This window comes from Paroedura picta, chromosome 9 (genome assembly GCF_049243985.1).
Source record: "Paroedura picta isolate Pp20150507F chromosome 9, Ppicta_v3.0, whole genome shotgun sequence".
Lineage (NCBI taxonomy): Eukaryota > Metazoa > Chordata > Lepidosauria > Squamata > Gekkonidae > Paroedura > Paroedura picta.
Genome location: NC_135377.1, coordinates 1,816,322 through 1,836,271, shown reverse-complemented (window position 1 = coordinate 1,836,271; position 19,950 = coordinate 1,816,322). Strand labels below are relative to the sequence as shown.

The window sequence follows — 19,950 nt, the reverse complement described above, 5'->3', positions numbered from 1 at the left end:
GGGATGCACCTTTTGTGGTTTTATTAACGCATCACTAGGAATGAGACAGGAGAAGACAGGAAAGTTGGAATACGAGGAGAGTAGAGGCGGGCGAAGGCAGGTCCCCGGAGTTTGCAGGGAGGGGCCCAGAGGTGTGGCTGGCCTGGGCTTGGAGGCTTGCCTTGGTGCGCTCAGTCCACTTGCTCTGGGGAGAGGAGGCTTTGCTGTGTTGGCCTGCAGCGTACGTAGGGTTGCCCTCCGCCAGGTGGGGCCTGGAGATACCTGGGCCTTCTGGCTGATCTCGAGACGGCAGAGGACAGTTTCCCGGAGAAAAATGGCTGCCTAGGGGATTGGACTGTGCTCCTTTATACCCGATGGTGGTCTCCCCCTCCCCCCCCAGGCCCCACCCCCTGTATCTCCACCAATTTCCCAACCTGGGATGGCAACACAGGCAGGTAGATTCGAATCCAGGAGCCTCTTAGGTTGCACAGAGATTTCCAGAGTGTGCCATTTCAAGAGTCAAAGCTCCCTTTGTCAGAAGCTTTGGGAAGAAATGCTTGTATTGAACCCTAAAGCTGGAAGGGACCTCCTGGGTCATCTAGTCCAACCCCCTGCACTATGCACTATGCAGGGCACAGATGGGCATGGATCCAGCCTTCACAAGAGAGAAAAACCCAGAGGGACCTTTCTTGTCCCCTGCCTCAGAGCATCGTTCTCCCTGTATGGTGCCAAAGGTCAACGTACTCTTTGGAAACTCTTTGGTGGGCCGTCTGTGCCCCAGAGAGCTAGTCTGCCCACTGCATTTTGCCATCCAAAACGGAGGCTGCAGAGGAGTCCTCGGTGCAGTTTTGGGATGCTTGTGCCGTTGCTGCTTCTGGGAGTCCCGCCCCACCGTCTGTCATTCGGCTCGCCTGCTCCGTGGTCCCCGAGCGACTCTCAGTGCTTCCTCCCCTGCAGTCCCTCTCGGCCCGGAGAGGTCTGCCAGGCGCCAGAGGACGCTCCTTCTCTCGGCTAAGGCCTGGCCTCCTCCCTTCAGAAGTGGGCCGCCTAAATTGAAGCCTCTGCTAAAGGTCAGAGCTCGGCCCGGCTTAACACTCGAGGGCCCGGGGCGAGCGGAAAGGGCAGAGGGCGTCTGGCTGGAGAGGGGAAGAGCACATTGTGGGGGGCAGGGCAGGAGGAGGCACCAGAGCCAGGGCTTTCCTCCCCACTGCTCCCAGAGGGGACCCAACGCAGTTCATGCCATTCTCTCTGCACAACAGCACTGCAAGGTAGGTCAAGCGTAGTATGTCAGGCTGGCCTGAGGTCTCCCAGCAAGTTTCCATAGGGGAGTAGGGATTTGAACCTGGGTGCCCCCCTCTAACAACATCACTCTGCTGTCCCCTGCCCCCCAGGAGTGGGGGTATTGTGGGGGGGGGGGTAGTGGAAGACAGGGAAGTTATGCTCTCTGGGTGGGAATCTCCTGTCCCCTGAACACTCACGGCCCGACAGCACAGTGGAGATGGAATTTTAGTCTGCAGGCTCCTTGGGACAGGGGACAGGTTTCTTGTTTGCACATTTTGTAAAGTGCAGGCCTTCAGCGGCACAAAACCGTTACTGCAAGGTAGACCCTGATGCAAGAAAAATAAAAATGCAGCCCGTGCACGCCACCAGCCCGCACGTTCTTGATCTTGCAGCAAAAGGGCTCAGAGCTAGCCCTTCCCACCCTCACCTCTGCTCTTGGGGGGCTTCAGAGGCTTGCACAGAGACCGCAGAAGGGTCCACAGGGCAGCAGGAGGGAGACCCAAACGCCAAGGCACTTGTGGCGGCCCCCGGCTGCCAGGGGGGTTGGCACCCTCTTGACAGGTTTTCACGGATCATCTCAGCAAAGGGAAGCTGTTAAGAGAGGGCTCGGTTGCAGCTATTTTGGGTTGGAGCCTGCAGTCACGTCAGGTCAGGCAGCGAAACCCAAGCCTTTCCCGAAGCACAGTCGTCGATGACATGCACGGCTCACGCAACCCCTCCGCAGGAGGCCAGCAGGGCTCTGGGAAGGCTCTGGGAAGGCGGGCCCATCACAGTTCACAGGTCAGCTGGGAGCCCGGACTGCTGCTTTCAAGCCAGCGTTGAAATTCAGCCTTGAACACACAAAGTGGCCTTGCACTGAATTAGACCCTCGGTCCGTCAAGGTCAGTATTGTCTGCTCAGGCCGGCAGCAGCTCCCCAGGGTCTCAAGTAGACATCTCTCACCTCCCCGGCTACCTGATCTTTTATACTGGAGGTGCCGGGGATTGAACCTGGGAGCTTCTGCATGACAAGCAGGGGCTCTACCGCTGAGGCACAGCCTCACCCCCCAAAATATGTAGGTACGTGCTGAAAAGTCACAGCTGATTTATGACAAGGGACTTTGAAGGCAAGGGAGAAGCAGAGGGGGTTGGCCATGGCCTTCCTCTGCAGAGCCTTCCGTGGTGGTCCCCCATCCAAGACTTACAGTGACTCTAGCAAGGAGCTTTCAAGGCGAGAAGCAGAGGGGCTTGGCCTCTGCAGAGCCTTCCTTGGTGGTCTCCTATCCAAGTACCAAATTAATGGCAACTGTGTCAATGTAATCTGGTATTTTAATGTCTTAAAGCTTAGACGTACAATCTAATTTGAATAATTAAAAATTTATATTTTGGAATTGTATATGTATTTTAACACCGCCCTGAGTTTTCGGAGGTTGGTCAGTGTATAAATCAACAAATAGCACTGAGTTATCTCTGATGGGTTTGTTTTTTGTGTTTTCCAGTGCAAGAAGAAACACACCCTGGTGTGCCCAGACTTCTCCAAGAACGGCACCTGCCCCAAAGGGAGCCAGTGCAAACTGCAGCACCTTCAGCGCAAGAGCCGTGCCCGGCAGCTGAGCCCCACAGACGCCGGCCAGCATGCGTGTTCTCCGCCCAAGTGGGCCCGCCTCACGGAGCACCGGGAGCGGTGAGGAGGGGCCCCAGCCTGGAATGCTGCCGTCTTTTCTCCTCTCCCTGCACTGGATGTAGATTCAGGCAGGGTGAGGTCTGAGTCCAGAGACACCTGTCAGACCAACAAAGCTGTATTCTTGGCCTAAGCTTCCATGTGCATGCGCATGTCGCCCGAAGAAGTGTGCATGCACACGAAAGCCCATCCCCATATTAAAACTTGGCTGGGCCGCTGGGCTCAAGCATCTTGGCTTCTCAGTGGCGTTAAGAGTGAAGGTTAGGGTTAGGCTGTGACTGGACTGTCCCTGTCTCCACCAGCGGAATCCTAGAATCGGAAGGGACCTCCTCGGTCATCTAGTCCCACCCCCTGCACTGTGCAGGGCACTCCCAACCCTAACAGTTTGTGAGTGTCCTGCATAGTGCAGGGGGTTAGAATCAAAGATGTTGTTGTTGTTATGTGCGAAGTCGTATCCAACCCATTGCGACCCCATGGACAATGATCCTCCAGGCCTTCCTGTCCTCTACCATTCCCCGGAGTCCATTTAAGCTCACACTGACTGCTTCAGTGATTTCATCCAGCCATCTCATTCTCTGTCGTCCCCTTTTTCTTTTGCTCTCGATCGCCCCCAACATTAGGCTCTTCTCCAGGGAGTCCTTCCTTCTCATGAGGTGGCCAAAGGATTTGAGTTTCATCTTCAGGATCTGGCCTTTTAAGGAGCAGTCAGGACTGATCTCTAGGACTGACCGGTTTGTTCCCCTTGCAGTCCCAGGGACTCCCAAGAGTCTTCTCCAGCACCAGAGTTCAAAAGCCTCAATTCTTTGATACTCAGCTCATAGATAGAATCATAGAGTCCTAGAGTTGGAAGGGACCTCCTGGGTCATCTAGTCCAACCCCCTGAGGCTGGGATCCAGGCCTTACGAGGAGAGGCTGAGAGAGTTGAGTCTGGGAACTTGGCGAAGTTGAGAGCCAGGGGGGAGAGGATAGCTGCGCTTAAGGTAGACTTGCTGAAGAGGGGGCCAACTTGTTTATTGCAGCTTTAATGCCAAGTATTGGAGCTGTATGTTCACATTAGGAGGAAAGAAGGCTCCACAGATATTAGAAGGAATTTTCTGATTATGAGGGCAGTTTGTGGATGGAATCTGTTGCCTCGGAGGGAGGCAGAGTCTCCTTTGCTGGATTTTTTTCTGAAAGGATTGAACGAGCCCCTATCAGGCGCATGTGTGTTTTTAAGTAAGTCCATTTGAAAGTGGGGGGCTGGACTGGATGGCCCTTGGTGTTTCTGATTCAGTGGTAGAGCATCTGCTTCACATGCAGAACGTCCCAGGTTCAAACCCTGGCAGCTTCAGCTAAAAGGATCAGAGGTCGGATGTGAAAGACCTCTCCTTGGAACCTTGGTCTGATACGGCATAAGGCAGCATCGTACGTTCATGTGTCTGGAGAGAGACTGTAAGATCAGGAGATCTCCAGGGGCCACCTGGAAGCTGGCACCCCTTCTGTGGAGTCCTGTTCTCTTGGACCCAGGCTGCTGCTAGCCAGAGCCAAGGGGAACCCTGCAGCTTTGACTGGGCCTGCCCACATCAGCACGGGAAGGGGAGGAGGGCATCTACTTTGCCAGAGTGTCAAAATTCCTCAAACAGGCCTCCCCAGCAGCAGGGGTGTGTGGGGGGGGGGCAAATGCCCCTCTGCGGCTGCTGACCCGGAAGCTGCACCTCCGCTCTGCCAAGGTCTTCCTTGAAGGACCATTGGAAAATGCTCCACTGTCCCCCAAGCATTTTTGGAGGCGGGTGAAGCATGGCATGATCCCTCCCGCTCTCCCCAATTCTGCTCCCCCTCCATGCCTCAGGGCTGGCACCCCGCTGCGGTCTGACTCCTACAAGCTGCTAAGTGGTTGCCACCTCGGGAGGGGGTCGCTTATCGGCTGCTTATCTGCTGCGGGGCCTTCAGGGCAGCCGAGTGCCGGTGGGCTGGCAGGAGGCCTCCATAAATCTTCTCGGCTTGAGGGCAGCTCTTGCCAGGCTGTAGAGAAGGCCGCCGTGGTCACGTACCTCCTCCGTTGGAACTCGGCCCTGGGGACCTGCAGGGAGAGAGCTGGGGGTTGAGCACTGTTTGGGTGGGCAGCTGAGTCTCCTAGACGAGAGCCCATTGGTTGGAGGGGGGTGTGTGCAGCTCTTTCACTTTTAATGGGGACAAAAGCCCCACAGCCTCCTGGTTTTATGCACCAGCAAAACACGTCTTTCTGCGTGTGTCTTGGTGACCTACATAAGGGACCTTCTACATGCCAAGCACAGGCTCTCCCACCGAGCCACGGGCCTTCCGCGCTTTTTGCACCATTTCTTTTGCAGTTGACGGTGCTATGGCATCATTCTCTCTGACTGGTCACAGAGACGATCGGGAGAGCAGCGTGGGGTGCTGAAGCTTCGCTTGCCATCGTTCAAAACCCAGGTGCAGATTGTGCTGCATTTCGGATACCTTGACAGCCACGAGGACGAGAGGTGGCTGTGATTGTTGCTATTGATTAGATTTCCAGACCGTCCTTCCAAGACCGGCTCAGGGTGGTGTCCATGCACAACTTAATACAACAGTGGTTAAAACAGTAAAAACATGAACAATGATACTGCCCAGTTTAAAACCTTATAAAAATTAAGCAAATAATTTAAAGGGAGGAAACGGAAGCTGAACTCTGTGCCCCGTCCGACAGTCTTCCCGCTGGTCACACAGAGCCTTGGCACGTGATTCCAAAGTGTTTGTGTGGGGAGCATCTGGACGTGATGTGACCCGTGTGGACGGAAGCAGCGGGCTCTCTTTCCTCCCCCAGCTGGGTCGGGAATTGGCCAGCCAGGCCACGTGCGCCCCCAGGACGCCCATCGTGCCCACCGTAGACTTTCTGCTTGGCGGCCACGAGATGCTCTGGTGCTCAGAGAGCGCCAACCGATGTGTCTCCACGGGCGGGCGGCGCACTTCCGAGGCTGAGTCAGGCTCGAACATGAGCGTAAAATAACAGCAGAGAGACGCTCGTCCCATCTGCCCTTGGGGGACTATTGATCACTTTGTTATCGTGATGCTACAGACGCCCGTCTGCCAGAGGACACCTTTCCCTGCTTCCCTCAGTTTGGACGGCTCTGGGAGAAGCACCGCATGCGCTTTAGAGGCCCCTGGCTCCACACACACACACACACACACACCCAGCTACCCTGGGTCTCACACATCCCTCTTGAGCAAGGGTAGTCAAACTGTGGCACTCCAGATGTCCATGGACTACAATTCCCATGAGCCCCTGCCAGCAAACGCTGGCAGGGGCTCATGGGAATTGTATTCCATGGACATCTGGAGGGCCGCAGTTTGACTACCCCTGCTCTTGAGTATCAAAGATCACACAAACACACAAGCGCACACACCATCCTGGGCTTTTGAGCCAGTTTGGTGTCGTGGTTAGGAGTGTGGACTTCTAATCTGGCATGCTGGGTTCGATTCTGCGCTCCCCCACATGCAGCCAGCTGGGTGACCTTGGACTCGCCACGGCACTAATAAAGCTGCTGTAACTGAGCAGTAATATCAGGGCTCTCTCAGCCTCACCCACCTCACAGGGTGTCTGTTGTGGGGAGAGGAAAGGGAAGGCAACTGTAAGCCGCTTTGAGCCTCCTTCGGGTAGAGAAAAGCGGCATATAAGAACCAGCTCTTCTTCTTCTTCAGTACTATCAGGGCTCTCTCAGCCTCACCCACCTCACAGGGTGTCTGTTGTGGGGAGAGGAAGGGAAGGCGACTATTAGCCGATTTGAGCCTCCTTCGGATAGGGAAAAGTGGCATATAAGAACCAACTCTTCTTCTTCTTTTGCTGCGATTCTGAAATGGCTGCAGCAGAGACTGAAGCACAGTGGGGGATTAATTAGAGGTTTTGCTGTTTGGGGCTTTAAAAAAAAATGCGGTCCTTTCCTTACAAAGCCAGCATTTAGTTGCAGGTCTGTTTACTTCTGCAGATTGTGAGGGGGTGGGCAGAAGGGATTGTGTCTGAGCTTGGCTTTCTGGCGTTTTCTTGCATGCCACTTTGGGGGCAGGAGGTGAATTTCTTCCAGGCCAGACTGTCCAAGGTTTCTTGGGGGGGGGGTTGGGGGGGTAGCATCAACTGGGCATGGAATTGGGGTCACTGAGGATTGGCAGGTAGCTGTGAATTTCTTGCATTCCATAGCGGGTTGGACTAGATGATCCTGGGGTTCCCCTCCAACGCTATGATTCTGTGACTCTTAGGAAACCATGTTTGCCTCTTTGCCTTGAAAGCCCTATAGCAAGGGTGGCCAAGATGTAGCCTTCCAGATGCCCATGGACTACAATTACCATGAGTCCTGGCCAGCATTTGCTCATGGTAATTGTAGTCCTTGGACATCTGGAGAGTGACAGTGTGGCCAACCCACCCCCGGGATTGCCATAAACCAGCTGTTACGAAGTTCTGCACACAGTTTAGATGCTTGTAAGTCCTCCCGGGATAATGCTTTAAGCTTAAACATTAAAACTCGCATTGCTTTTTCGGGTTTCAGTTTGCTAGATTAATCAGCTGCAATTGGTTAATCAGTAGGTGTCCATTTTAATCATCAAGGGGGGGGATTTGAATGGATGAACTTCAAGCCAAGGAGAAGGGGAACTTAAAAAAAATTATTTCCAGAGTTTCTCTCAAAAGGTTACCAAAACGGTGCCTTCAAAAGAAAACCTTGTTAATTCTAAGCCAAGACTCACCTCTGTTGTAGGAAGGGAATTTATATCCAATCTAATCGACTTGATTAACCAGGCCGTTAAGCAGCCAGAAACGCTTTCATCTATCGCCTGGCCTTATAAAAGTATTTTAAGAAAGGGTTGTACTGGGTCGTTCCCACAAAGGGTCAGGGGTCGAAATGCTTGGCCGTTTGCAAACAGTATTAATTGTGCCGTTCAGAGCTATGCAAATGAGCCGCATACTTGTGGTTCGGGGGGATTTGCCCCCCCCACACACACACACACATGCTGAGCAAGTGAACCAGCTCTGCCCTACCAAAGAGAGCAGATATATTTGAATAGGCCCAGAATAGCAGAGGTAAGAGCCTGCTAATTCGGTCTGCGGCTGCTCTGCTGGGGCCTCTCCATCGGTCCTCCGTCACGGGCCGCCCAGCAGGCAAACTGTCTGCCCCAGGGGACCAGCCCTTTCGCTGTCACGTGTCCACGTCCCCTGCCCTGCTGGCAGCCCTGGCCCCCGGAGGCAGCTGAGTTCCCAAGAGATCCAGCCTGTGCTCAAAGGAGCCCCCCCACCTCCCCACCCCAGATCACAGCAGAACACAGTCCTGGGAAGCCTCAAGGGGCTGGGCGGAGGGGGGCAATGAAGGGCCCAGCTTTCTCTTCCTCTCCATGGGCATGGATAGCTATCAGTGGCTAAAGGGAACCTCCATGTTCAGGGGCAGTCAGCCTTTGAATCCCAGTTCCAGGAGGCAACATGGGGGAAGGCCTCAGCCTCTTGCTGGCCCTGCAGAGGAATCAATTGGCCATTATGTGAGGCCGGAGGCTGGACTAGGTGGGCCATGTGGCTGACCCAGCCAGGGCTCTTCTTAGGTTTGTATCACAGGACGGCCTCGGGCTCTGGGCCAGGTTCTTAGCTCTCCAGAGGAACTGCTGGCTGCCGTGTGGGATGGGAAGTTGGACTAGATCAGCTTTGGGCTGATCCTGCGTTGAGCAGGGGGTTGGACTAGATGGCCTGTATGGCCCCTTCCCACTCTATGATTCTAGATGGACCCTCACTGGTCTGATCCAGCAGGGATCTTCTGATGTTCTCATTAGTTTACCTTCCACCACCCAACTGATCTTCCCCCCCACCCCCCCACCCCCCAAAAAGAAATCTGGGCTGTTTCTTCCTGTTTCCTCCAGGCCCTCTTAGGGCTGTAAGGCCTTGATGATGTGAAGCCCCCTTATCCTGAATCAGACTCCTGGTGCATCAAGGTCAGTCTTGTCTACTCAGACCGGCAGAGGCGTTTGAGGGTCTCAGGCTGGGGTCTTTTCATAGACTCCTATGAAGCCAGCCTTGATTCAGGCACCGATCGGCCGAATCCGGTCCCAGTCGCCATTTCCCAATCATTTTAAATGGCTGAATCATCCTTGCTTGAATGGCCAATCATCCAGTTCCAGGGCACCGAAGGAAGGGACCCCCATCCTATAATAATGAGAAGGGAGCGGAGGGGGGGAAGCACCAGAATCTCTGGCCTGTTCTCACCCTAGGGAATGTTGGAGGTTGGGTGGGAGCCCGTAGAATTGGACTCCCTGCTCCAATCGTTTTGCAAGTTGGTGGTTCTTTTGAGGAGAGGATCCTGCAGGTGTGCTGCATGTTTGGTGCCTCTACCTCAACCCCCCCCCCCCCCAGAGCCCAGTAAAGATGGAAAGGAGAAAATCCCCATAGACTTAAATGGTGCTGCTGGTCTCAGTGGCTCCGAATGGATTTGACTCAGTGAAAACTGCCCCTTAGGGGAACCCAACCAAAAACGGTCCGAATCTTTTCCTCCTTGCACATGCCCGGCAGCAGGGCAGGCTTCCTCAGCCAGGGCTTCATGAAACCTCAGGGCTCCTGGGTGGCCCTGGCCGGGTTTCCTGACTGGGTGGGCGTGACTGACCCTCCTGGGTTCACCTGTGCACTGCCCGGGTTCCCAAAGGCCTCTCAATACCTCAACACCCGTGGATGGGCCTCCTCTTCCAGGCCCTGTTCAGCCACAGGATGATTTCTGGAAAATGGAACTAGGAGTGGCCTACCCTGCAGGGCTGTTGTGCCGTGGAAGAGCTGAGGAGACATTGCTCTCCAGCCTGAAGCGCAGAGAGATGGCCAGGCATCCTGGATAGCTGGCTGCAATCCTGCACAGAATTTCTTGGAAGTAAATCCCTGCTGAGTTCAAGGGGGTGCGAGTGAAGACCATGCGGTGTTGGCATCCCCTCTTGGGATTTTGGGGGGTGGCCGCAGCAGCCCCAGTTCTGCGCACAAGGAAGCCACAGTCTCTTGCTGGCCCTCCCACCTTAAGCTGGAGAACCGGGCCCTTCCGCGCACCCTCTCTAAATTGGGCCGTTCTTGGAACCCCCGGCCCTTCCTTGTATGGCCGAGTTATCCCGGGTGACAGAATAGACCTGGAATGGCACCCAGCTCACATCCCCTGAGCCGATGAGGTGTAAAATACCTTCCTGTCCCCTTTTGGGTAAGAATGCGGGAGGGGGGGGGGTCCTGCGAGAGGAGGGCCCTGTTGGCCCCACGTTCCCACCCCCTTTCACGGGAGGGATCGGGCTGCGGAGACAAGAGGCTCTTCTTAAACAGCTCAGTCCCTCTGTCTTTATTAGTGCTGTCGACAGCCGTGTCAAACGTGATAAAACACCGCATTAGCTGGATTTACTCGAAGGAGCGAGGCCTTCAGCCAAGCCGAGGGAAGAAGAGGCGGGGCCCTGGGCCCTTTTTGGGACGGCAGTCAAGGAAGGGGGGAAGGTGTCACCGAGAAGAAGGAGGGCCCTCTGAGAAAGTACAGAGTGTTTCCCCGGACCGGGGGTCTTCCCATCCAGTTACAGTCTTCAATGCTAACATGTTGGTGGTCCCTGGCCCGAAAGAATCCAAGCTGGTGGGATCGGTCGCCAGCCGAGACCCGGGCCCTGGGGGAACTATTCCAGCTCCAGGGGGTGTGCAAAGCGGCACTCTTCCGCCAGGCGTCCGGTTGAGGCCGGAACAAGCCAGTAAAGCCACAAGGCCCTCCCTCCGTCCCTCTCCAGAACAAAATCCCACCTCTGAATAGAGGGAGAAGTAACCGGGCAATGGAGCACCCACCGTATTTATGGTTTCACTGTTTTACTGATTTTATTGTACTTTAAACTGAATTTTTAACATGCCCCAAGTCTGTTCACGGTGTGTGTGTGTGTGTGTAAATGTAATAATAAGAGTAAATAACAGCAGCAGGAGCAACCTATTGACCTGGGGGGGATGGGCTAGGGGGAAGGGCTTAAGCCCCCCCCCCCGCAGTCTCATATGACCCATGATTGGTCCAGAGCTTGCGAACTGCGTCCCCCTCTCCCCTCTGCAGAATCCTGCCAAGTGGCCCACGAACTCCCGATAAGCCTTTCTGTTGCTTTCTTTTTAGGGAAGAGGAAGAGCCGGCCGGGCCTTCAGATGCAGGGCAGGAGGGCGGTCCCTGGAGCCACAAGACCGCCCCAAGGAGCAGCAAGCTGAGCAAGCTGCCCTCCTTCATCTCTCTCCAGTCGCCTTCCACCTCTCCAGGCGAGGAAGAACGCCAGCCGGAGCGCGACAAGCCCAGGGAGGAAGCAGGTACCCATCCATGCGGCGGGTGGGCTGGGCAGCAGCGGGAGGAAGGGGCAGCCTCCTTCTCTGGCAGAGAAAACAGCACAAGCCCAGCATGCCGAGCGTGGTTCGTTCTCCAGGTGTTTTCCCAAGCATGCCCTTGACTTCAGGGGAGGAGCTGTGCCTCAGTGACAGAACATGCCTGCAGAAGGTGGCAGGGTCAGTCCCCGACAGCATCTCCAGCCAAGAAGGTCCAGGCCGTAGGTGATTTGGAGACCTCCACCTGAGAGCCCAGGGAGCAGCTGCCCAAGGCAGGCACGCCTATTGTCACCCAGGACCATTTCTGCCCTGGCTCCGGCCTGGTGGAGAGCTCTTCCGCTAGGCCTTTGGGTGACGAATTCTGCTACTGGCTCCTGGCTGACCCCACTCCTTTCCTTTCCTTGCATTGAGCTGCCAGCCCTGTGGATCAGGAGCCATCTAAGAAATAGAAAGCTAGAGTTAGAGTTTAGATGTTTGGTTTATTTTAACTATGGTTGGACCATGGACATTGCAAAATGTCCATTTGTTGTGTATGTTTGAACTGACGATTTCGTGAACGTCCCTGAGTCCGTTTTATTATAAATTGCAAGAGCTTTCGAAAGGCCTGTTGGCGTGGGGTGGCTCCGTCGCTGTGGGCCGAGGGAGGGAAGGGGCACACGAGAGGCAGGAACAGAGGGCATCCCCCCAGCAGTAGCTCCTGTCTTGCACGCTTCAGCTGACATCAAATTTGGAGAGTTTTGCAGCTGAAATGCTCTCGGACGGGAGGTAACACGGCAGAGCTTCATTACCTCAAACCGCAGACCAGCCTAGACCAGGACCTGGTTTTCATCGTGAGGTGTCTGAATATCTTACAAACTGGGCCTGAAGGCAGCAGCCCAGCCTAACCCTGCTCTTTATTCCCAAACGGTGAACGTCAGTGATAGACTGCCTCTCAACCTGGAGGTTCTCCTTAGCTGCTGTGGTTCATGGCCTTCTTTATGACCCTTCACTAACTCCCTGGATCTGTCTGCACAAGCTTCTCACCTATATCTGGGAGGTGGTTTCCAGCAGCTCTCGTTGCTCCATGGTAGCTGGTGTCCTTTACTCCAACCCCCCACCCCATCTGCACGTTTCCCTGGCGGGGGCCGGGCCACATCCCTTGCCTCCCAGTCTTCCTGCCGGTCACTGGCGAGGGCAGCAAAAAAGTCCCCATGCTTTCCGTCATCGCCCACAGGTTCTGTGTCTTTCCATATTTCACCTTCCAGTTAAATCGCTTGCACCGGAGCAAACGGTCCTCGGCGTGCTAATTGTGAGCGAGCGCACCAACGCAGGGGCCCTTCCAGCCAAGTGCTAATTTAATTAGAAAGCACCCATTTTAGTTAATTTGTTCGAGAAGCTCACTGCGGACTCCTGGAGAGAACAGATGTTCCCCTCTCCCCCGATGAACATTCTGGGGTTTGTAAATGACTCCACTCAAGCCTTGTTTAGGAGAGAAAAGAGGATTTTATGGTGGCAAACGACCCTTTCTGTAAACATTTTACAGCTCTCTGCACGTTTGAGTGAGGATAAACCCCTGGCAACTCGGCGGGCTGCAAATTTGTGACCATACGGCTATCATTTTATTGTCATATTTCACGGTCGTAACGTTAATGGAAGATGCTCGCTCCAGACTTTTTTAACGGCTCCGCTGAGCACGCTCAAAACACTTTCGCTTTGGAAAAACGCATTGAGGTGCAGCGCTTCTGCGCTTGTTTCCAGCTTCCGGGGCGGCGGGGAGGACGTGGCGAGCGCCCCCGTCTCGCCCCGCAAAGCCACACCTGAGCCCCGCCTTGAACCCCTCGGGGGCCGTGGGGGGACCCTCCCGGCCGGTCCTGGCCTCCGTGAGCCAGCAGCGGGACTAGCCAGGTGGTCCTCATGGCCTGCTCTGCACGGCCCTCGCCACGGGAGTCTCAGTCGCTTCTTGGGCACGGAAGCGGAGATCAAAAACAGGGAGGCTTGACTGAGGAGGCACCTGGGGAGCAGCTGCCGGCACATGGAGAGTCCGTCTGGCCGCACCCTCAGCCTGGCCTGCAATAGCTGGAGAGCCCAGTCGGCCTCAGGGCGGAGGGCAGTGTGGGCTGGGCTGGGCTGGGCTGGGCTGGGCTGCCAAGTGGAGGGCTGTTTAAAGTCATGCTTTCAGGGGCGGGAGAGATGAACCAAGAAGGAAAGAGCCAGGGGCGGTGGCTGAGAGACCTCTGCCTAAACCGGGGAGAGGAGGCTCCGAGCACCCGAGGGACTGTGAAGCACACCCTCTTTCTGGGCGCTGTAAATTAAAAGGGCTGGATTCTTCAAGACCTTTGATGGGCCCGGGGGGGGGGGGGGTGCTTTGCAGGTGGAGGGCCAATTCCCAGTCAAAACTACTGATCATGTTATTTGTACTTTCTCCCCCCCACAGTTCCATGTAAACTACCCTGAGCCTCAGGGGAGGGGGGTATATAAATATGAAGAACAAAATAATTAATACATAATAAAATAAAAGGACCAGGCAGGAGGAGATGGGGAGAAGGAACCCCAGAGAACAGCTGGGTAGACAGTACTGATCTAGGCGGACCGATGGTGTGATTCAACATAAGACGGCTTCATTTGTGCTTCATGCGTGTTCCCTGACAATGAGGACTAGAAATTTGTTGCATTAAAAAAAAAAAAAGATAAGAAAGCCGAGCTTCAGACTCTTAGGTTTCAAGTTTTGGCTGTGAATCTTTAGTCACTGGGGGGGGGGGGGAATAAAACTCTGGACCCTGTGTCAGGGAAGGGCCCTTTTCTGTCCATCTTCACACCTCGAGAGGGTCCCGTTCTCCCCCGGCAGCGCCAGAGCCCCGCGGTTTCTCTTGCTCTCTGCGCTGGGCTGTTGCATCCCTCCTGCCATCTGCGTCAGGTATTTGGGAGAAAAGCAAGCTGGTCTCTCTCCAGTTCCCGAGGCGAAGATCTGCTGGAGCAGATGCTGTGGAGGAACATAAAACGGAACAGGAGGAACCGGCGGGTCGAGGGGAGGGGGCACGGCTCATTCCTGTTGGCATCTGCAGGAATTTTGCAGCTGCTGCTTGAAGGGGGGATGTCCCCTCCTCGACCTTCGTGCTCTGCGACCTTCCCAAATTGGGGCTGGGGTGGGGAAACCACCAGCACCTCGCTCAAGGCCGGCTCAGGGGGCATGTTTTTGTGTTCACCAGAGCTCTTCCTCTGACTGGATGCTGAAGGAAAAGGGCTTTTGTTTTGGCTGTTCATAGCATCGGACAGGGGCCTTTGGCGAGCAGACACACACACTTTTTCGTGTGGCTTGTCACCTGGACATGGCGATTTCTGGAATGCTTCCAAAGGGAGGTTCTGCTCTGCAGGGCCTTTGGGGGAGGAATGTCGTGGGACACCTGGTGAACTCCAAAGCAAGCTGTTGGTTGTAGGTTTTCCCAGTTGTGGCCAAAGTGGTGTGGCGGATTTAGCCCCTGAGGTTCCACTCCTTCAGAGGGAAGTCATGACAAGATGGGGGTCTCTGTGTGGACTTTGGCATGGAGGGATTCCCCTTTGGCCACGTCCTCCCTGTGAAGATGCAGCCACGGTTACTGGCACAATGCCAGGGGCTAAAAAGCCCCGACCCCCTTGGCCACACAACCCGGAAACCCCACCACACCCAGCTGACTCCGGCCGTGAAAGGCTGCAAGAGCTACTTCTTTTATGATTTCCCCCCTCCATTTGGTCCTTCTGAATGTGTTGCTTGGCTTACCCCAGGGGGACTTTGTTTGTCTAACGAACCAGCAGGGCTCCTTCCGTAAGCCCACAGAGAGGTCTCTTAGCCCACTGGCCGCCTACGCAAACTCCCCGCCATCCTTGAGCATGTGCCGTTCTGCCGGTTGGTGCAGCCTACCCTGGTTGCAAATAAAACTGCTCTTTACGCCAGCCTGCCAAGAGGAGTTTCTGGAAAAGTTTCAGGACTGGGGAAAGATTTGTGGAGGTCAGCTGTCTGCCCCCCAAAACCTTTCCCTGCTTCCTTTCCTGGCCACTCATCAGCATTGTACACAGCCCTTGTTTTCTTCCAGGGACTCTTGCTCCAGAAGAACCCCAGCAGACTAAGCTCTCTGCCTCCTCTCCCCGCTTGACTCCCTTGATATCCCCATTTCACACCATGGTGCCATCTCCCCCCCCCCCTTTTGAGCGTCTCATCTGGCATATGCTGGCAAAGGCATGGTCCATCAGGCATACAGAACAAGTTAATTAAAAAGCATCACAAACCACTTTCATAATTGAGTTAACAAACCTCTGATTTAATTGCTTTCCTCTCAAGTCGCAGGTAGTGCGAACGTGTCCCCAGAGCAGAGAACGGCCACCTTTGCCCACTGAGCCAAAAATTCTGCAGCAAGAGAGCGCTTTGGAAGAAACCGGACCTCGTAGCATCCATCTGGCAGTGCCTTGGAAACCAAAAAGGATTTGGGGGGATGAGTTCTTGAGCATTGAAGCGCCCTTCCTTCCTCGTAGATCTGACCGAAGGAGCTTTGGCTCTGGAGAGCTTCTGTCCCAATGATCTCGTTGGTCTCTAAGATGTCCCTGGGCTTGATTCTCACTTCCATGCTGCCTTCTGGAAGAGTGCTTGGGGGCGGCTCTCGCAAACAGGAAGGGGGGAAACCCAGCCCCAAGAAGCAACAAAGTTGGTTACTCAGACGTTGGATGAGAGAAAACAACTTAAAAAAAAAGTAGATTAAACCAAAATATATGCATAAGTTACAAAACCCATTACTGCGTGTCCTCTCCTCTGCAGCCAACGGAAACAGCATCCTGCCCTCCTCCAAATGACAACCTTTCAAATACTTAAAGAGGGCTATCATGTCTGCAGAGGAAAGGACGCACAGTAATGGCTTTAAACTACAAGTACAACGATATAGGCTTGATATCAGGAAAATAATTTTCACAGTGAGAGTAGTTCAGCAGTGGAATAGGCTGCCTAAGGAGGTGGTGAGCTCCCCCTCACTGGCAGTCTTCAAGCAAAGGTTGGATACATACTTTTCTTGGATGCTTTAGGATGCTTAGGGCTGATCCTGCGTTGAGCAGGGGGTTGGACTAGATGGCCTGTGTGGCCCCTTCCAACTCTATGATTCTGTGATTCTAGGACCTGATGTATTTCGGTCCCACCAGGCCTTCCTCAGGGATCAGATTTTTGTATATATGTGTCCACTAAAACATATAGCCATGCATTTGAGCCAAGGACAGTCGGTGATGAGGCATCCCTGATATTCTGCGTGGCAAAAGAATTGAGCTGTATGTGGGATATCTTAAATGTCTCAGGGCCCACATCCCAGGGAAGCCCCTCCTCTGCCACCTTGAATGCGCCAGTCTTGAAGGTGCTCCTGCAACCTGACTCTTCTGCAGCCACAGATTGACTTAACCGGGCCACCCAGCTCTGAGAGAACTGTGACTGGCCCAGGGTCACCCTGCAGGCTATGCATGGGAGAAGAGTGGGAAATCACCCCCCCCTCCCCATTCTCTTAAGAGCCTGTGGCTCTTAACCACCACACCACACTGGCTTTTTCCACCAGGAGAGCTTCTGATGGTCTAACCCAGGGGTAGTCAAACTGCGGCCCTCCAGATATCCATGGACTACAATTCCCAGGAGCCCCTGCCAGCTTTTGCTGGCAGGGGCCCCTGGGAATTGTAGTCCATGGACATCTGGAGGGCCGCAGTTTGACTACCCCTGGTCTAACCCGATTAAAACGCCTCCTGTTTAGCGGAGCTTCTCCCTGAAAGGCTGAGGAGAGACAATTGTGCTGAGCCTTGTTCCTTGACCTATTCTGATTGTCACCAGCACCGTGGCACCCGCTGGCCTGTGTCCCAATTCCAAAGGTGCCCACAGGGTCAAAGCGGCTGGGTAATGCACGGCCACCGGTTCCGTTTCTCAAAGCTCTCTCTGTGTCATTAAACTCTGGTCTTGCTCCTGCCCCCTGCATAGATGTGCCGCCTGAAACGCCTGTCCTGCACCATTTGCAAGACAGAAGCAGCGGGGCTGCCTCCCCGGCCTCCTCGGACCGGCCACTCCACAAGGGGGGGGCCACAAGAGAGGCAGCGGGGGCAGATGCTGAGCAGGGGTCACACACTGGTGCAGCAAAGGAGTTCTTGTTCACGAGTGGCGCTGTGGATTCCTTGTTTTGCAAGAAGGCCCTTTGAAAATGCAAGTTCTGATCTCTTCATTTGCGCACCTCTTAATTGCCCCTGCAGCGCTGTGTTGTCTCATCCTGTCCCCCCTCCCCGCTGGCTTGCTCCCTATCGATTCCCGGATCCGCCAAGGCCTCACTTCTCCTCGGGTGGGCCCGGGGGCCTCGCTTGCGGCAGATTAATCATTGCTCGCCCTGCGGAGGCTCCTTCCTCTCGGAACGTGGAGAGTCCTCACCGATGGTGCGTGCGCACAGCCAGAGGGCATGAAGATCTCACTTGGGAGAGCCGGAAATCCTTCCCGTTCCAAAGGCTGCGTCCGACAGCTCCTGCTTCACACTTCAGCCGCACCAGTTATTTAGCATCCCAGTTGCCGGCGCTGGGAAAGATGCCTCGGGCCCTCGGGCCCCCCTCCCCTCCCCCAAGGCCTGAGATGGTCAACGGCCAGCGCTGGGCATGAGTCCTGGCATGTGGCCGAGGCTTAACCCTTCTTGTGCTAACCGACTGGCCACCCAGTTGAGAAAGCAAGGCTAAGGACATGATAAAATCCGTGTTGGATCAAGCCACACCGTGGCCAGAACCCCGGGGCCACTAGCAGGATCAGAAGCCATCCTATTAGGGCCTCCCCAAGCACCAAGAAGTCAAAGCATCCTGGCCCCAGACATACATACATTCATTCATTCATTCATTCATTCATTCATTCATTCATTCATTCATTCATTCATTCATTCATTCCATTTATTTCCCGCCTCAGCCATAGACCTGGTGGAAGAGCTCCGTCTTGCAGGCTGTGCTGAATGCAGAGAGCTCCTGCAGGGCCCGTGTCTCCTCCAGAAGCCCATTCCACCAGGACGGGGCCAGGACCGCAAAGGCCCTGGCCCTGATTGAGGCCAGGCATGTTTCCCTGGGGCCGGGAACGTAAGAACAGAAGAGAAGCCCAGTTTGATCAGGCCAGTGGCCCATCCAGTCCAACACTCTGCCACACAGTAGCCAAAGCCCAGGAGCCTTCAAGAGGTCCACCAGCAGGGCCAGAGTCCATAAGCTTCCTTCCCACTGTTGTCCCTCAAGCACCATGGCTTAAATCCAGCTCAGTCAAGCCCTTCGCATTTGAGGGATGTTTGGATCTCCGGCTTTGGGCGTGGGAATACCAGAGGGCAGGTCAGGACTTGAGCCTGCTTTCTCTCTGGGGGGTTGCTTTAGAGCGCTTTGGATGGCTTTCCGTCGTTGGAAGCCGTCCCTCAGCCCCGAGGCTGTGCTTGGCCTCCTGGAGGACTTTTAATGCATGGCTGGAATGAAAGGGAAGCGTCACCGGAGGCGTCTGCAGAGATCCCTTGAAAAGCCGTCACTGGGCAAGGCCTTGGGTCCCCACAGCAGCCTTGGGATTGCGTCCCCCCTCCCTGTCGCCCCAGAGCCCCTTCTCGGGAGGGATGGGGTGCTGGAAAGGGCCATCCAAGTAGCAACCACAAGTGACCCCACTAAGCTTCTGAGATCTGATGAGATCGGTCTAGCCCGGCCCGTCCGAGTCAGGGCAGGCCAACAGAGGTCTTTTGCCTTGCCTGCCTCTGCGTAGCACCCCCGGGATTTCCTGGCTGGTCTCCCCTCCAAGTGCGAACCAGGGCCGGCCCTGCTTAGCTTCCAAGATCTGAGGAGACTGGGCTAAGCTGGCCAGGTGAGCGTCCGGAAGGCCCAGCCAGCCATGGAGACCTGCGGGCTTCCACCCAGCATCAGCCTCGGCCCTCTCCCGAGCTCAGAAAAGCGACTTTCCGCCAGGCCGACTGGGCCGCACTCTTCTCGCTGGAAGCTGTTCCATCATAATGAAAAAGGGGCTTCTTAGGCAAAGCTCTGCTAACTAGAAATTATATACCTGGCTTTGAGAAGATGGATGGCACCCCTCCCGAAATACGGAGTGGGGGGGGGGGAAGCGAGCAGTTGTTTTGCGCCCCGCAAGATTGATCGCACAATTTGAAGGGACTACCAGCGAGGATGTTTTGAGAGAGAGAGGGAGGGAGTGTGTGTGTGTGTGTGTGTGTGTGTGTGTCGGGCAGGACGGGGGAGGCCTCTCTTGCGTGGCCGCAGCCTCAGGGCCCTCGGGGTGCCACCCAGGGCCAAGAGGGAGGGGCCCTTCCCTCCTGCTCCCCTCAAATGCAGGCTCTTTGCCGGCCTCCCCAGAAGCGAATCCCCCATCGGCCCGACTCTTTGATAAACGGCAGCCAGGCTCCACGCTTGCGCATTCAACCGTCGCCGGGGCTCTGCTCCCAGGATGCTCCTTTATTGTCTGTCCTCAAGCGTAATAGATTATGTTGTGCTTCGAAATGATTATTCATTCAGACGTTTACAATTTTTTGCATACCCTTTATTGATTCTGAGAGAATTAATGGAAGACGGGCTTCTCCTTCTTCTCCTCCTTTTCCTTCTTCTTCTTCTTCTTCTTCTTCTCCTTCTCCTTCTTCTTCTCCTCCTTCTCCTTCTCCTTCTCCTTTTCCTTCTTCTTCTTCTCCTTCTCCTTCTCCTTCTCCTTCTCCTTCTCCTTCTCCTTCTCCTTCTCCTCCACCTTCTCCTTCTCCTTCTCCTTCTCCTTCTCCTTCTCCTTC

The 19,950-nt window shown here is 55.0% G+C and overlaps 1 protein-coding gene across 1 annotated transcript in view; it reads left to right on the top strand.

Moving 5' to 3' along the window:
- Window positions 1-19,950, top strand: part of ZC3H3 (zinc finger CCCH-type containing 3) — a 210,023-nt gene that overhangs the window by 181,720 nt on the left and 8,353 nt on the right. Inside the window, exons 10-11 of the mRNA XM_077351316.1 lie at window positions 2,738-2,922; window positions 11,016-11,200. Of these exons, the coding sequence (XP_077207431.1) occupies window positions 2,738-2,922; window positions 11,016-11,200 (370 nt within the window). The remainder of the gene's footprint in view (window positions 1-2,737; window positions 2,923-11,015; window positions 11,201-19,950) is intronic.